The 17,989-nt window shown below is 44.7% G+C and overlaps 1 protein-coding gene across 1 annotated transcript in view; it reads left to right on the top strand.

The window, feature by feature from the left end:
• The first annotated feature begins 2,139 nt into the window (after nt 1-2,139).
• The window catches only part of LOC120048547 (serine protease hepsin-like), a 33,186-nt gene continuing 17,336 nt past the window's right edge, over nt 2,140-17,989 (top strand). Inside the window, exons 1-2 of the mRNA XM_038994621.1 lie at nt 2,140-2,526; nt 2,999-3,124. Of these exons, the coding sequence (XP_038850549.1) occupies nt 3,106-3,124 (19 nt within the window). The 5' untranslated portion in view covers nt 2,140-2,526; nt 2,999-3,105. The remainder of the gene's footprint in view (nt 2,527-2,998; nt 3,125-17,989) is intronic.

The following is a 17,989-nucleotide window of genomic DNA, read 5'->3' as shown; positions in this document are numbered from 1 at the left end:
AAGACAAGGATTGAAAAGGATTTGCCAGTAGATTGTTGACTTGAGTGATGATGATGACTGCTTATCTAGCTTGCTCGCTAAGATTTTGAAAGTATAATGTTGACATGGTCAGTCCAATCAAAGCTACGGTTGATATTACGTGATTTAAAGTCATTTTATCTGTGGCCAATGTTTTTTTTTTTATTGAATTTTACCGTTATTTTACCAGGTAAGTTGACTGAGAACACATTCTCATTTACAGCAACGACCTGGGGAATAGTTGCAGGGGAGAGGAGGGGGATGAATGAGCCAATTGTAAGCTGGAGATGATTAGATGACCGTGATGGTATGAGGGACAGCTTGGGAATTTAGCCAGGACACAGGGGTTAACACCCCTACTCTTACAATAAGTGCCATGGGATCTTTAGTGAACACAGAGTCAGGACACCCGTTTAACATCCCATCTGAAAGACGGCACCCTGCACAATGACCTTGAGCCTTCTTGGATGGGCACGTCTAATGTAAATCTATGGCAGCACCCAAGGAGCATGAATTTTCGAGCTCTCCCCTGTAGATTTTGTGGTGACATAGTGTCCCCATGAGTGACAGAACACTGAGCCATTCACTGCGCAACTAGAGAACATTACCAACCCCTATGCTCTGTATTTTCTGCTGCCTGTCCCACCACCACAGAAAGCACAGAGCTAGGCCGAAAAACACCTGCATTTTGGAGCTGCCTTACTCAAGAAAGCCAAAAAGAGACCATGTTTGTATGAGGCTTTATTAACTCAATGCGGATTTATTAACTCGCCACTGGTCAGTTGCTATCGACATATAATCACTGACCACAAGGCATATTTACACAAAATACTTATAATATAAGTATACTTATAATATAAGTATATAATATTATATAACATATAATAAGCACTGTGGTCTTACCTGCCACTAGCAGGGTTACTCCAGGCTGTCCAGGAGGCTTCTCCACTGGGTGGTTGGTGATAAAATAGAAGACGTATGTCCCGCTATCAGACCTCCTCAGATCAGAGATCCTCAGGGAGCAGTCAGTTTCTGGTTCTTTCCTTCCCCAGGTACTCCACTCTGCCCTGGGAGGCTGGCACAGAGAAGATGCCCTGGCTATGGTACACATACCTGGGGGTGATGCAGCGGCTCTGGTCCCGGCACCACATCTCAGACAGCACCCTGTAGGGTTGAGGGTAGCCGTAGGAGCAGAGAAGAACCACAGACGAGACGGCCACGGCATACAGTAGAGCGGAGGGAACACACACAGCCCAGTCACTACAGAGGACACCCACACAGCAGCCTGGGATACAAGGAATTAATGAATATGATTTACAATACAATACTTTGTATGTCTATTCACATACCATACTAAAAGTGTGTTCCGTATGATAATGATGAATATGATGTCAGTCTTACCTTGCAGGATAAGTGAGAGCAGCCTCCTCCATCTCTGACGCTCCCCCACTCTATTACTCACTGTCCTTCTTTACATTAGCAGCGAAGACCTCGACAGTGTCTGTCTTTCCGTCTGTCACTCACTTCTCTTTTTCCTAACTAGGAACTGGTCAAGTATATTGAGAAACAAAAATAGATGTATAGAAAAGCATTGGCATTATAAGCCTGCAACAAAAAGCCAAGGCACTGTTGCTGGCTTATTATGTCACTGTCCCTAAACAAGCCAGAGCCTGTTTTTGGTTCTGTCTATTGAGACCTTGTTTACAATGAGCATCCATTATATGCAGATTTATGCCTTTACCTCTGACCGTTCTGCCTACAGACCTGTCTAGTTCCAATCTTATCCCAACCCCCTGTTTGCACCCTATTGTTTAGACAATAATGTTGCACGATCCATTAATAATGTTGCAAGGTCCGTTAAGCTCCTGTGGCATGGTTTAAGCCTAGGACTGGCCTACTCATGCCTCAACTTCAATGCACTTTGGTCTATTGCACCTGGAACATTACCTGAACTTAACACATAAATGTAGAACTAGGAAACGGTAAATCAGTTGAAGGGGTTGTTAACAGTTACACTTGATTAACCATGGTCTTTAAAAACAAAAGGGCTTTAAGCCTGTGCTCTGCTCTGCAGGTGCCATTTGACTGATATCTCATGACGTCACCTGTGCACTACCTTGACCGTTTCTAAAAGGCTATGAGCGCAGAACCGGGAGTTGAACAAGTTGAACTGCTGAGCAGTCTTGTTTTTACAGAAAAAACAACTGTGTAAATACTTTGGTAGCTACACGTTTTATCTATAGGAAATTGTATTTTATTTTCAGTTTTGAACGGAAAACTGTTTTCTTTCGCAGAAGGGGAGAAAGTGGGGAACGTTTTCTTTTCGTACTCTTCGTAGCCATACAACCACTTGTCGAAGAATTGGGAATATCCATGGTGGAGTTTACAGCCTATTCGTACTGCTACCCCGGAGGGAACAGCGAGCCTCGAGAGTAATCGCCGAGATTGTAACTTCATTTTTTTTACGCTTGACTTGACAAGCAGTCATACACCTGTTGCAAAAGAGAGGTGAGTGCTCTGAGAATGGTGTGGATTTTGAGTAACCTACTACTCTGTAATTTTAAAGCATCGAGTTGTTTTTGATCATGAACATAGCTATGGAAAAGTAACAGTTACATTCTGTCCAGTGTTCACGTCTAAGGGTGATTGTTATGAGTTTCTCGATATAAAAGGTATGTAGGCCTAATCATTCTATGCTGGATGGTAGGCCTATTGGTAGCTAGCTAGTATGCATACTGGGGAGAAACAGCATATCCTAAATCTGTGGTAAATTACAATATAGCTACCACTCATCAGTAGAGACATGTTTATTACACATTTATTCCATAGAAAAATAACAATTCCCCTTCAGCCTAGTCTATTAGTCAAATCTGCTAAAAACAACTCACTTTGCCCTTTGGTTTATTTAACTTGTTTAACCCACCTCTCTCCAGGCAAAAAGTGTATTAACGTTTATGTTCTGTGCTATCTATTTATACAGGCTGGGAATAAGACTGGGTGGCAAGTTGACCATCACAGGAGCTGTGAAGCAGGGCCACCCTGAACTTCAGCTAACTCTTTTCATTTTCTACTTTTGAGCGAGAAAAAATGACTGAGAAAAAGAACGGTGAGTGTTCCACACACATCCAGACATTGTGCTTGCCACATTTTCCCTCTATATTTGACATCAGAAGAACTCAGTGTTAAAGATTAATAGAACTGGCCACTGCTTGATGTTTGATGGGGTAAGCTACCTTTTGTGGTGTCGAGTTTGTGATCGAGATTAGGAACCTTTAAAAAAAAAAAAAAATCTTTGTACAGTCTGTTTTTGACGAAGATCTTGTAAAGAATTTTGGTTTTATTAAAGTACACACACTCTTAGAAAAAAAGGTGCTGTCCCCATAGGAGAACCCTTTGAAGAACACTTTTTTGTTCCAGGTAGAACCCTAGGGGTTCTATGTGCCCAGATGATTCTACATGGAACCCAAAGGTGTTCTACCTGGAACCAAAAAGGGTTCTACCTGGAACCTACATTAAAAGGGTTATCGTATGGGGACAGCCAAAGAACCCTTTAGGAACCCATTTTTCTAAGAGTTCAGTGATACTTTATCCATGCGTCTTTGATTCTGTTTAGAATTGTTTTGAGTATTTACAGTTGAAGTCGGAAGTTTACATACACTTAGGTTGGAGTCATTAAAAATAGTTTTTCAACCATGCCACACATTTCTTGTTAACAAACTATAGTTTTGGCAAGTCGGTTAGTTCATCTACTTTGTTCATGACACAAGTCATTTTTCCAACAATTGTTTACAGACAGATTATTTCACTTATAATTCATTGTATCGCAATTCCAGTGGGTCAGAAGTTTACATACACTAAGTTGACTGTGCCTTTAAACAGCTTGGAAAATTCCGGAAAATTATGTCATGGCTTTAGAAGCTTCTGATTGGCTAATTGACATCATTTGAGTCAATTGGAGGTGTACCTGTGGATGTATTTCAAGGCCTACCTTTAAACTCAGTGCCTCTTTGCTTGACATCATGGGAAAATCAAAAGAAAACAGCCAAGACCTCGGAAAAAAAAATATAGACCTCCACAAGTCTGGTTCATCCTTGGGAGCAATTTCCAAATGCTTGAAGGTACCACGTTCATCTGTACAAACAATAGTGTGCAAGTATAAACACCATGAGACCACGCAGCCTGTCACGCCCTGGCCATAGAGAGTTTTTTTTCTCTATTTTGGTTAGGCCAGGGTGTGATTAGGGTGGGCATTCTATGTGGTCTATTTCTTTGTTTTTGGCCGAGTGTGGTTCCCAATCAGAGGCAGCTGTCTATTGTTGTCTCTGATTGGGAATCATAATTAGGCTGCCTTTTTCCCACCTGTGTTTGTGGGTAGTTATTTTCTGTTTAGTGTCTGCACCTGACACAACTGTTCCGTTTTTTCACTTTGTTATTTTGTTTGAGTGTTTTTGAGTAATAAAGAATCATGAACACTTACAACGCTGCGTTTTGGTCCATGCCTTCCGACGAGAGACATAACAGAACTACCCACCACCAAAGGACCAAGCAGCGTGGTAAAAAGGACGAGTGGACATGGGAGGAGATCCTGGACGGAAAAGGACCCTGGACGCAGGTCGGGGAGTATCGCAGTCCGAAGGAGGAGATAGAAGCAGCAAAAGCGGAACGGCAACGTTACGAGGAGTTGGAGCAACGAGGCAAGAACGAGAGGCAGCCCCCAAAATTATCAAGAGTCAGGGTTCAGACCTGAGCCAACTCCTTGTGCTTACCGTGGGGAGCGAGTGACCGGTCAAGCACCGTGTTATCCGGTTCTGCGCACTATGCCTTCAGTGCGCATCCACAGCCCGGTGCGCTCTGTGCAAACTCCCCGCAGTGGCCATGCTAGAGTGGGTATTCAGCCAGGACGGATTGTGCCGGCTCAGCGTTCCTGGCCTCCGGTGCGTCTCTTCGGGCCAGGTTATCCTACGCCAGCTCTATGCACGGTGTCCCCGGTTCGCCAGCACAGCCAAGTGCGGCCTGTTCCAGCTCCCCGCACTTGCCGGGCTACAGGGGGTATCCAGCCAGGACGAGTTGTGCCAGCTCTGTGCTCCAGACCTCCGGTGCGCCTCCACGGTCCAGTGTGTCCTGCGCTGGCTCTACGCACTATGCCTCCAGTGCGCCGTCATAGCCCAGTGTGTCCTGTGCCAGCTCTCCACACTCACCGAGCTGAAGTAGGTATCCAGCCAGGACGCGTTGTGGTAGCTCCACGTTTCAGGCTTCCAGTACGTCTCCTCAGTCCGGTGAGACCTGTTCCAGCTCCCCGCACTTGCCGGGCTACAGGGGGTATCCAGCCAGGACGAGTTGTGCCAGCTCTGTGCTCCAGACCTCCGGTGCGCCTCTACGGTCCAGTGTGTCCTGCGCTGGCTCTACGCACTATGCCTCCAGTGCGCCGTCATAGCCCAGTGTGTCCTGTGCCAGCTCTCCACACTCACCGAGCTGAAGTAGGTATCCAGCCAGGACGCGTTGTGGTAGCTCCACGTTTCAGGCTTCCAGTACGTCTCCTCAGTCCGGTGAGACATGTTCCGGCTCCACGTACAAAGCCTCCAGTGATGATCCATGGCACGAAGCCTCCAGTGATGATCCATGGCCCGGAGCCTGTAGTGATGATCCATGGCACAAAGCCTCCAGTGATAATCCATGGCCCGGAGCCTCTAGTGATAATCCATGGCCCGGAGCCTCTAGTGATAATCCATGGCACGAAGCCTCCAGTGATGATCCATGGCCCGGAGCCTGTAGTGGTAATCCATGGCACGAAGCCTCCAGTGATGATCCATAGCCCGGAGCCTGTAGTGATGATCCATGGCAAGGAGCATGCAGCGACGGTCCCCAGTCTGGAGCCTCCAGCGACGGTCCCCAATCCGGAGCCTCCAGCGATGGTCCCCAGTCCGGAACCTCCAGCGACGGTCCCCAGTCCGGAGCCTCCAGCGACGGTCCCCAGTCCGGAGCCTCCAGTGACGGTTCCCAGTCCGGAGCCTCCGGCGATAATCGGTGGTCTGGTTCCTCCGGCGATGATCTGCGGCCCGGTTCCTCCAGTGAAGGTCCATGCACCAGGGCCGCAACCAAAGCAGAGGGATCTGCGGGCGGAGGGGGGTCGACATCCCGCACCGGCGCCACCGCCGTGAATGGATGCCCACCCGGACCCTCCCCTTTAGAGTCAGGTTTTGCGTCCGGAGTCAGCCGTCATACCGCTCAGGAAGGAGACACGTTCTGTCTCCTAGAGATGAACGTACTTTGGTGCGAAAAGTGCAAAATAATCCCAGAAGAACAGCAAAGGACCTTGTGAAGATGCTGGAGGAAACGGGTACAAAAATATCTATATCCACAGTAAAACGAGTCCTATATCGACATAACCTGAAAGGCCGCTCAGCAAGGAAGAAGCCACTGCTCAAAAACCGCCATAAAAAAGCCAGACTACAGTTTGCAACTGCACATGGGGACAAAGATCGTACTTTTTGGAGAAATGTCCTCTGGTCTGATGAAACAAAAATAGAACATTTTGGCCATAATGACCATTGTTGTGTTTGGAGGAAAAAGGGGGAGGCTTGCAAGCCGAAGAACACCATCCCAACCGTGAAGCACAGGGGTGGCAGCATCATGTTGTGGTGGTGCTTTGCTGCAGGAGGGACTGGTGCACTTCACAAAATAGATGGTATCATGAGGCAGGAAAATGATGTGGATATATTGAAGCAACATCTCAAGTCATCAGTCAGGAAGCTAAAGCTTGGTCGCAAATGGGTCTTCCAAAGGGACAATGACCACAAGCATACTTCCAAAGCTTAAGGACAACAAAGTCAAGGTATTGGAGTGGCCATCACAAAGCCCTGACCTCAATCCTATAGAAAATGTGTGGGCAGAACTGAAAAAGCATGTGCGACCAAGGAGGCCTACAAACCTGACTCAGGAGGAATGTGGCTTGTGGAAGGCTACCCAAATCGTTTGACCCAAGATATACAATTTAAAGGCAATGCTACCAAATACTAATTGAGTGTATGTAAACTTCTGACCCACTGGGAATGTGATGAAAGAAATAAAAGCTGAAACAAATCATTCTCTCCACTATTATTCTGACATTTCACATTCTTCATCCTAACTGACCTAAGACGGGGAATTTTTACTAGGATTAAATGTCAGGAATTGTGAAAAACTGAGTTTAAATGTATTTAGCTAAGGTGTATGTAAACTTCCGACTTCAACTATATTGTTATCTATAACACAAGGAACCTCTTTTACTATCTAATTGGGGCGTCTAGAGTTCTTTCTGAACGGAGAACATTATCCTTCACCATTATCACTCATTTAACAATGTTTACTAAATCCATTGGGTTCTTGCATTCACTTCTCAGCTGTCTCTTCAGTTGAAGTAGCAGACCATACACCTTATTTTTATTTATTTATTTATTTAACCTTTATTTAACCAGGTAGGCTAGTTGAGAACAAGTTCTCATTTGCAACTGCGACCTGGCCAAGATAAAGCAAAGCAATTCGACACATACAACAACACAGAGTTACACATGGAATAAACAAAACATCCAGTCAATAATACAGTAGAACAAAGAAAACAAAAAGTCTATATACAGTGAGTGCAAATGAGGTAAGATAAGGGAGTTAAGGCAATAAATAGGCCATGGTGGCAAAGTAATTACAATATAGCAATTAAACACTGGAATGGTAGATGTGCAGAAGATGAGTGTACAAGTAGAGATACTGGGGTCTAAAGGAGCAAAAATAAATAAAATAGATAACAGTATGGGGATGAGGTAGTTGGATGGGCTAATTACAGATGGGCTATGTACAGGTGCAGTGATCTGTGAGCTGCTCTGACAGCTGGTGCTTAAAGCTAGTGAGGGAGATGTGAGTCTCCAGCTTCAGAGATTTTTGCAGTTCGTTCCAGTCATTGGCAGCAGAGAACTGGAAGGAAAGACGACCAAAGGAGGAATTGGCTTTGGGGGTGACCAGTGAGATATACCTGCTGGAGCGCGTGCTACGAGTGGGTGCTGCTATGGTGACCAGTGAGCTGAGATAAGGCGAAGCTTTACCTAGCAGAGACTTGTAGATAACCTGTAGCCAGTGGGTTTGGCGACGAGTATGAAGCGAGGGCCAGCCAAAGAGAGCGTACAGTTCACAATGGTGGGTAGTGTATGGGGCTTTGGTGACAAAACGGATGGCACTGTGATAGACTGCATCTAGTTTGTTGAGTAGAGGGTTGGAGTCTATTTTATAGCGGTAGGATGGTTAGTTTTACAAGGGTATGTTTGGCAGCATGAGTGAAGGATGCTTTGTTGCGATATAGGAAGCCGATTCTAGATTTCATTTTGCATTGGAGATGCTTAATGTGAGTCTGGAAGGAGAGTTTACAATCTAACCAGACACCTAGGTATTTGTAGTTGTCCACGTATTCTAAGTCAGAGCCGTCCAGAGTAGTGATGCTGGACGGGCGAGCAGGTGCGGACAGTGATCGGTTGAATAGCATGCATTTAGTTTTACTTGCGTTTAAAAGCAGTTGGAGGCCACGGAAGGAGAGTTGTATGGCATTGAAGCTCATCTGGAGGTTAGTTAACACAGTGTCCAAGAGGGGCCAGAAGTATACAGAATGGTGTCATCTGCGTAGAGGTGTATCAGAGAATCACCAGCAGCAAGAGCAACATCATTGATGTATACAGAGAAGAGAGTCGGCCCAAGGATTGAACCCTGTGGCACCCCCATAGTGACTGCCAGAGTTCTGGACAACAGGCCCTCCGATTTGACACACTGAACTCTATCAGAGAAGTAGTTGGTAAACCAGGCGAGGCAATCATTTGAGAAACCAAGGCTGTCAAGTCTGCCAATAAGAATGTGGTGATTGACTGAGTCGAAAGCCTTGGCCAGGTCGATGAATACGGCTGCACAGTAATGTCTCTTATCAATGGCGGCTATGATGTCGTTTAGGACCTTGAGCGTGGCTGAGGTGCACCCATGACCAGCTGTGTAACCAGATTGCATAGCGGAGAAGGTACGGTGGGATTCTAAATGGTCGGTAATCTGTTTGTTAACTTGGCCTTTGAAGACCTTAGAAAGACAGGGTAGGATAGATATAGGTCTGTAGCAGTTTGGGTCTAGAGTGTCACCCCCTTTGAAGAGTGGGATGACCGCGGCAGCTTTCCAATCTTTGGGAATCTCAGACAATACGAAAGAGAGGTTGAACAGGCTAGTAATAGGGGTTGCAACAATTTCGGCAGATCATTTTAGAAAGAGAGGTTCCAGATTGACTAGCCCGGCTGATTTGTAGGGGTCCAGATTTTGCAGCTCTTTCAGATCTGGATTGGGTGAAGGAGAAATGGTGGGGGCTTTGGCGGGTTGCTTTGGCGGGTTGCTGTGGAGGGTGCCGGGCAGTTGACCGGGGTAGGGGTAGCCAGGTGGAAAGCATGGCCAGCCGTAGAGAAATGCTTATTGAAATTCTCAATTACAGTGGATTTATCGGTGGTGACAGTATTTCCTAGCCTCAGAGCAGTGGGCAGCTGGGAGGAGGTGCTCTTATTCTCCATGGACATTACAGTGTCCCAGAACTTTTTTGAGTTAGTACTATAGGATGCAAATTTCTGTTTGAAAAAGCTAGCCTTAGCTTTCCTAACTGCCTGTGTATATTTGTTCCTAACATCCCTGAAAAGTTGCATATCACGGAGGCTATTCGATGCTAATGCAGAACGCCACAGGATGTTTTTGTGCTGGTCAAGGGTAGACAGGTCTGGAGTGAACCAAGGACTATATCTATTCCTAGTTCTATATTTTTGGAATGGGGCATGCTTATTTAAGATGGTGAGGAAGGCACTTTTAATGAATAGCCAGGCATCATCTACTGACGGGATGAGGTCAATGTCATTCCAGGATACCCCGGCCAGGTCGATTAGAAAGGCCTGCTCGCAGAAGTGTTTTAGGGAGCGTTTGACAGTGATGAGGGGTGGTCGTTTGGTCGCAGACCCATTACGGATGCAGGCAATGAGGCAGTGATCGCTGAGATCTTGATTGTAAACAGCAGAAGTGTATTTGGAGGGCGAGTTAGTTAGGATGACATCTATGAGGGTGCCCGTGTTTACGGATTTGGAGTTGTACCTGGTAGGTTCATTGATAATTTGTGTGAGATTGAGGGCATCAAGCTTAGATTGTAGGATGGCCGGGGTGTTAAGCATGTCCCAGTTTAGGTCACCTAGTAGCACGAGCTCAGAAGATAGATGGGGGGCAATCAATTCACATATGGTATTGAGGGCACAGCTGGGGGCAGAGGGAGGTTTATAGCAAGCGGCAACAGTGAGAGACTTGTTTCTGGAAAGGTGAATTTTTAGAAGTAGAAGCTTGAATTGTTTGGGTACAGACTTGGATAGTAATACAGAACTCTGCCAGCTATCTTTGCAGTAGATTGCAACACCGCCCCCTTTGGCAGTTCTACCTTGGCGGAAAATGTTATTGTTAGCGATGGAGATTTCAGGGTTTTTGGTGGTTTTCCTAAGCCAGGATTCAGACATGGCTAAGACATCCGGGTTGGCAGAGTGTGCTAAAGCAGTGAGTAAAACAAACTTAGGGAGTAAGCTTCTATGTTAACATGCATGAAACCAAGGTTTTTACGGTTACAGAAGTCAACAAATGAGAGCACCTGGGAAGTGGGAGTGGAGCTAGGCACTGCAGGACCTGGATTAACCTCTACATCACCAGAGGAACAGAGGAGAAGTAGGATAAGGGTACGGCTAAATGCTATACGAACTGGTCGTCTAGCACATTCGGAACAGAGAGTAAAAGGAGCAGGTTTCTGGGCACGATAGCATAGATTCAAGGCATAGTGTACAGACAAAGGTAAGGTAGGATGTGAGTACATTGGAGGTAAACCTAGGCATTGAGTAATGATGAGAGAGATATAGTCTCTAGAGATGTTTAAACCAGGTGATGTCATCGCATATGTAGGAGGTGGAACAACATGGTCGGTTAAGGCATATTGAGCAGGGCTAGAGGCTCTACAGTGAAATAAGACAGTAATCACTAACCAGGACAGTAATGGACGAGGCATATTGATATTAGAGAGAGGCATGCGTAGCCAAGTGAACATATGGGTCCAGTGAGTGGTTGGGCTGACTGGGGACACGGCGACAGTTAGCAGGCCGATGCTAACAAGCTAACAGTTAGTAAGCCGGGGCTAAACAAGCAAGCAGTTAGCAGGGGCTAGCAGTTAGCAGACCGGGGCAGGCAAGCTAACGTTAGCAGCTAGCAGACCGGGGCACGCAAGCTAGCAGTTAGCAGATGGGGGTACGTCTGTTTTTGCCTTTTCGTGCGGTGACGTCGATAGACCAGTCGTGGAATTAGTAGGGTTCCAAGTAGCTCTAGGTAGCTAGCAGGCCTAGCATGTTAGCAGAATGGGCCTTCAGCGTGCGTCGCGCCTGAGGGGCCTGTTGGAATCGTCAGGCAGATTATGTCGGTATTCCAGTCGTAGAGGATCGGCGGGGTTCCGTGCCCCGTACCGGCAGTAGAAGGGGTCCGGATATTGTAGCCCAGGAGTGGGCTTCGGTGATAGCACAGGAGCCCTGGCCGGGCTAGGTTCAGGCTAATTGCTGCTTGCTCCGGGATGGAAACGCTAGCCAGGAGTGGTCACCCGGGATTGCGGTTAGCAAGTTGCGAAGATCCAGATGAAAATGTTCAGAGTTTGCAGTAGGAATCTGGGGATATGGAGAGAAATAGGTCCGTTATGGTCTGGTTTGAGTCACGTTGTTCGAACTGGCGAGAGCTTTCCGAGCTAAAGGTTACCTGATGACCGCTAGCAATGGTTTGCTGACTGATAGCTGGTAGGTAGTTAGCTAGCTTCAGTTGAGGGATTCCAGATCCGAAGTAAATAGAAATACTTTAGAAAAAAGCAGGACCACGCCACATTGGGTGAGGCGGGTTGCAGGAGAGTTTTCAGAAGTTGAGGTTAATGAAAATATTTTAAAAGATATGCAAAGAAAAAGATGTAAAAAGATATATACAAGGGACAACTCAGGACAAAGACGTCTGACTGCTACGCCATCTTGGCTACTCTCTTTCTATCTTTATGACACTGTAATGTCTTGTGTGATTATGTTTATGGAATGACAGATAAGATAAAGGGCCAAGTGTACCTGGCTTGGAACCTCATCATCCTTGTGAAATGTTTTTTGACTGCTCATATCAGTATTTCTTTGTTATCTAATTATCACTAGTAGTAGGTGATCCTAATCATGAGCTTTACTCAGTATTTCGAAAGCTATACCTGTATGTACTGACAAATAATCATAACGGTGGTAATAACAAGGGTACAGTAATCTTGAGTTTCACATATTTTTCAGACCACAATTATACTGTTTGCTTTTTACCAGACATAGCATCATTTATTGTGTGGCTTTTAATTTGGAGAATTAAAAATGCTCCTAAGTTCTCAAGCATGGACACTTCCGTGAGTCTTGTAGAGAGATGCTCACCAGGACTCTGACAGATTCTATGTTTCAATGTAAAGCCATTGTCAAACCCGAGTCACCATCCAATGAACAACATCTCATCTTGATCCTGTACAGTGTAGCTGAAACAGTTACAGCATGACTGGTGATTGTTGTGTTGTCTGGTTTCGTTTTGGTCTGGGTTGAGGTGTGGGCTGAGGTGTACAACACTGTGGTCTCTATCTGTGGTTTAGTTGCTGAAACTGCTAATTTGTGACATTCCATGACTTATTGATTGTTGTGTGAGACATTTTAGTCACAGTTCTGAAACAGATGTATCTTTATGAAATTATCTTTCTATTGTGAAATGAGGCAGAATACAATCTTCCTGAGAGAGACACAAGGTAACTCGGCCTTTCACCTTATTGAAGCAAAGGAGATGTGTATTTCTCACACACCGGATGTACTCAGGTAGAGGCTAAAACAATAGCAGGGCTTGTTCTCCAGCTCCAGGCCTGTGACTCCAGGATCCACTGGAGTGGGTTTAGGAAATGTGGGGCTTTCTTGGAACCAGCAGCTGGAATACTGGAAGGGAGACTGGCCTGAGATAAAGTCAGCCCTTAGACAAGATCTGGTTATGTCAATAGGATCTGTGGTTCCTTCCTCACCCCTGTCATTACAGAGAGTCCTGGGCAGGAACACTAACACATTAATCTACTGATACGGCCTCATAGGACATAGGTGGATGGGTTAGGGATGGGTTTTGTGGTTGCAGAACATTTTTGTTCGAAGTAGAATGTCTCCTGAAAGTCAACTAGGTTGAGAATCGCTTTTGTACAGAGAAGGAATGTTCTAATTTAAATCTGTAGTGCAGGGTTCTGCAATGCGACTGGGTATGAAGGGTTCTGCTCTCTAGACCGTACCTGTTTCAAACAATCAACTAATCATGGTCTTCATGCGTGTTAGTGCTGGGTTGGAACAAAAGCAAGCACACCCACGAGCCAGTGTATCATGGCTCCAGACTGATATCTGGAAAAGCCCTTGAATCAGCAGCCTATAACATGCGCTGAGTAAGGGTTCTCTGGTGTTGCCATAGGTGACTGCACCAAAACATCTGTTATTGTTTGAAAATAGTCCATTTTATTATATAATGTACAGTCATCACACTAACAGAGCTTCACTGTATGTTATGCAGGTCAACTGTGTGTTTTAAAAACCGTGCAGTATACAAAAGCCTTCAAATACATTTGTACATCTTAATTTTCACTGTGTTAAAGAGCAACAGTACTTGATGTTATTCTTTTAATGCCCTCTCAGTAGAAACCCATGTATCTTATTGTTGATGCATGGTCCACACTGATTGAAAGTGGTGAGTAAGGGAGAAAAAAGTGGAGGATTTCCCCATCACTTAAGGAAGAGCCATCAGCTGCCTGTAAACTGTGCCCATATCCTGTGGTAGTGAGTACAGACGGCGACCCCATGGCCTTACAGGACCCCCAGTGTTTTCTCACTGAATTCCAGTCTCCCTCCTTTGTGTGCGATGTTGATTTTCCTCTCTTTTAATTGGCAGAGTATCAGGTTGATGCTCGTTTCCCTGCATAAGGCACAATGGGAAACAGTGTTATGTTGTTGATAAGCGACATGCTCATCCGGCAGACTCTACTTGTACAGGCAGCTAGGGTGATCCAGGTAGTGGGTGGCAGGTAGCCTAGCTGTTAAGAGCGTTGGTAACTAAAAGGTCGCTAGTTCGAATCCCCGGGCCGACTAAGTAAAACATCTGTCTGTGCCTTTGAGCAAGGCATTTAACCCTAATTGCTCCTGTAAGTCGCTCAGGATAAGAGTGTCTGCTAAATGACTAAAATGTGAAATATGGTGCAACTGTTTGTGTTGTTGGTGTCGAATGGTTGAATGATGTCCTCACTATCGGGCATATATTGATGCCCAATAGGCGATTAGGAGATTGTTCCTAAGCGTCCGTCAGACTGGTGTATTGCCCACATAGCTAGGGCCACATGACCAGATCAGTAAAATGTCTTGGCCCTATAGCATACATAAAGACTTGTGAATACCTACACAGTAATAACAGACTTATAGACCTGTGTATTACCTACAGAGAATTCTTATAGACCTGTGTTAGGCCTGAGTTGGATCCACACGCAGACAGTGTGTTTGTTTGCACTCAGTCAGGAGCTTATCATGCCTTGCAGTCAGTCAGTGTCTCTGCTGGTCTGCTCTGCTGGTTTGGTCTGGTGTGTGGCATGTCTCCACACAGGCTGAAGCTGGCTGGCCAGCCTGCAAGGTTAATGATCACTCCAGAACTCCACTCTCTGCGCCTCAGATACCTGTCTGCAAACACAGCAGATTTATGCGTGTGTGTGTGTGTGTGTGTGTGTGTGTGTGTGTGTGTGTGTGTGTGTGTGTGTGTGTGTGTGTGTGTGTGTGTGTGTGTGTGTGTGTGTGTGTGTGTGGTTTGGTTTGGTTTTGCTATCCTTGTGGGGACCAGAAGTCCTCACAAGGATAGTATAACAAGTGTGTGTTTGTGTGTGTGTGCGGCGCATATGTGTGTCTCACACGTGTGACTTAAGTTGTAAACAGTGCTTGAATAATCAAGTGTGGCTTTGTTTTGGTTCAACCAAACTTTAACAGTTAGTGACTGGTCAGTTCATGGACCTTTCATCATCATCAGCAATTTAATGTAATGAAATGACCTCTCATTCTGCCCAACCTTGTGTTCTAGCTAGGGACACAGTGACAATTTGTTGGGGCTTGAGATGGCACTGAAATCAAGCTTGCAGTTTGTTTTAGCTCTATGGAAATGGAGCAGACTTTGGACTATTGATCCTATTCATTTGTACTTTTGCAATGTGCCAATTTGCCAGTGTGTTATTATGACACTCTTCCTTTTTACCTATCTGATTAAAACACTTTCACTTCTTCAAGATGTTCAAATGTTCATAGATGACCAGCAGGGTCAAATAATAATCACAGTGGTTTTAGAGGCTGCAACAGGTCAGCACATCAGGAGTAAATGTCAATCGATCAATCACATTTATTTATAAAGCCCTTTTTACATCAGCAGTCACAAATTGCTTATACAGAAACCCAGCCTAAAACCCCAGAGAGCAAGCAATGCAGATGTAATAGATGTAAAAGCGTGGTGGCTAGGAAAACCTCCCTAGAAAGGCAGGAACCTAGTAAGAAACCTAGAAAGGAACTAGGCTGTGAGGGGTGGCCTGTCCTCTTCTCGCTGTGCCTGGTGGAGATTATAAGAGTACATGGCCATTAAGGCCAGATCGTTCTTCAAGATGTTTAAACGTTCATAGATGACCAGCATGGTCAGTTGTCTTTTCATAGCCGAGCATTGTCGAGACAGCAGGTGTGGTAGAGAGAGAGAGAGAGAGAGAGCAAGAAGGGGAGAGAGAGAGAGGGAGAGCGAGAGCGAGGGTCGAAACAGCAGGTCTGGGACAAGTTAGCACGACCAGTGAACAGATCAGGGTTCTATAACCGCAGGCAGAACAGCAGAAACTGGATCAGTAGCACAATCAGGTGGACTGGGGACGAGGAAAGCCAGGAGTCATCAGGCCTGGTAGTCCTGAGGCATGGGGCTCAGGTCCTCTGGATGGGTAGAGAGAGAGATTGAAGAATTAGAAGAAGCGTACTTAAAACCTCTACCACTTCTCTCTCCCGGATCCGGGATCCTCCTCATCAAAAAAGCTGACTAGCATAGCCTAGCCTAACGGGACAGGGATATCATATAATATAATTTTCATGAAATCACAAGTCCAATACAGCAAATGAAAGATAAACAGCTTGTGAATCCAGCCACCATTTCCGATTTTTAAAATGTTTTACAGCGAAAACACAATATGTATTTCTATTAGCTATCCACAATAGCTAAACACACAACCGCATATTTTCACCATGTTTCTACCGCATAGGTAGCTTTCACAAAACTGACAAAATAGAGATAAAATTAGTCACTAACCAAGAAACAACTTCATCAGATGACAGTCTTATAACATGTTATACAATAAATGTATGTTTTGTTCGAAAATGTGCATATTTGAGGTATAAATCATAGTTTTACATTGCAGCTACCATCAAAAATATCCCCAAAGCAGCCAGAATAATTACAGAGAGCAACGTGAAATACATAAATACTCATCATAAAACATTTATGAAAAATACATGGTGTACAGCAAATGAAAGATAAACATCTTGTGAATCCAGCCAATATTTCCGATTTTTTAAGTGTTTTACAGCGAAAACACAATATAGAATTATATTAGCTTACCACAATAGCCAAACACACAAACGCATTTATTCACCGCAAAGATAGCTTTCGCAAAAACCAGCAAAAGATATAAAATTAATCACTAACCTTGAACAACTTCATCAGATGACAGTCTTATAACATCAGGTTATACAATACACTTATGTTTTGTTCGAAAATGTGCATATTTAGAGCTGCAAACCGTGGTTATACATTGTGAATATGTAGCAACATTTCCCCAGAATGTCCGGAGCTATTTTGGACACTCACCTAATCTGACCAAAGAACTCATCATAAACTTTACTAAAAAATACATGTTGTACAGCAAATGAAAGATACACTGGTTCTTAATGCAACCGCCATGTTAGATTTTTTTTAATAACTTTACCAAAACATACAGCTTGCGTTATTGCGAGACAGCGCTCGCCAAAACGGCGGAGAATAGGAATCAACATTTTCCACAGAAATACGAAATAACATCATAAATTGTTCTTCCATCAGAATGTTGTACAAGGAGTCCTTGGTCCAGAATAAATCGTTGTTTGGTTTTACAATGTCCTTTTCTTCTGTCGAATTCGCGCCACAATGCTAGCCAAGGTTAATAACGCTCCCATCTTCTCTCGACGCAAAGAACGGAAAACTCCAAAAGTCCCAATAAACGTTGAATAAACTGATAAAACTCGGTTGAAAAAACCTACTTTACGATGTTATTATCACATGTATCAAATAAAATCAGAGCTGGAGATTTTCGCCGTGTAAACCGAACGCTTATCAGAAGACAATATCGAGGTACTTCGCGCGCCTTGGTAGACAAAGGAAATTCCTGACCTGCCACTCCAAAAGCTCTTGTTCGACCTCAGATCAAGCTAGACACCCCATTCCACCTTCCACTGCCTGTTGATATCTAGTGGAAGGTGTATGAAGTTCATGCATATCGATAAATATAAGGCAATTGAATAGGCAGGCCCTGAAACAGAGCCTCGTTTTCAGATTTTTCACTTCCTACATGGAAGTTTGCTGCAAAATGAGTTCTGTTTTACTCACAGACATAATTCAAACAGTTTTAGAAACTTCTGAGTGTTTTCTATCCAATAGTAATAATAATATGCATATTGTATGATCTAGAAAAGAGTATGAGGCCGTTTCATTTGGGCACGATTTTTTCCAAAGTGAAAACAGCGCCCCCCTATTGACAAGTAGTTGTTTAAGATCACACAGGACACTAGATAAGACAGGAGAATTACACCAGATAGGA

Source organism: Salvelinus namaycush, chromosome 5, assembly GCF_016432855.1.
Source record: "Salvelinus namaycush isolate Seneca chromosome 5, SaNama_1.0, whole genome shotgun sequence".
Classification (NCBI taxonomy): Eukaryota; Metazoa; Chordata; class Actinopteri; order Salmoniformes; family Salmonidae; genus Salvelinus; species Salvelinus namaycush.
This window is presented reverse-complemented; position numbering and strand designations above follow the sequence as displayed.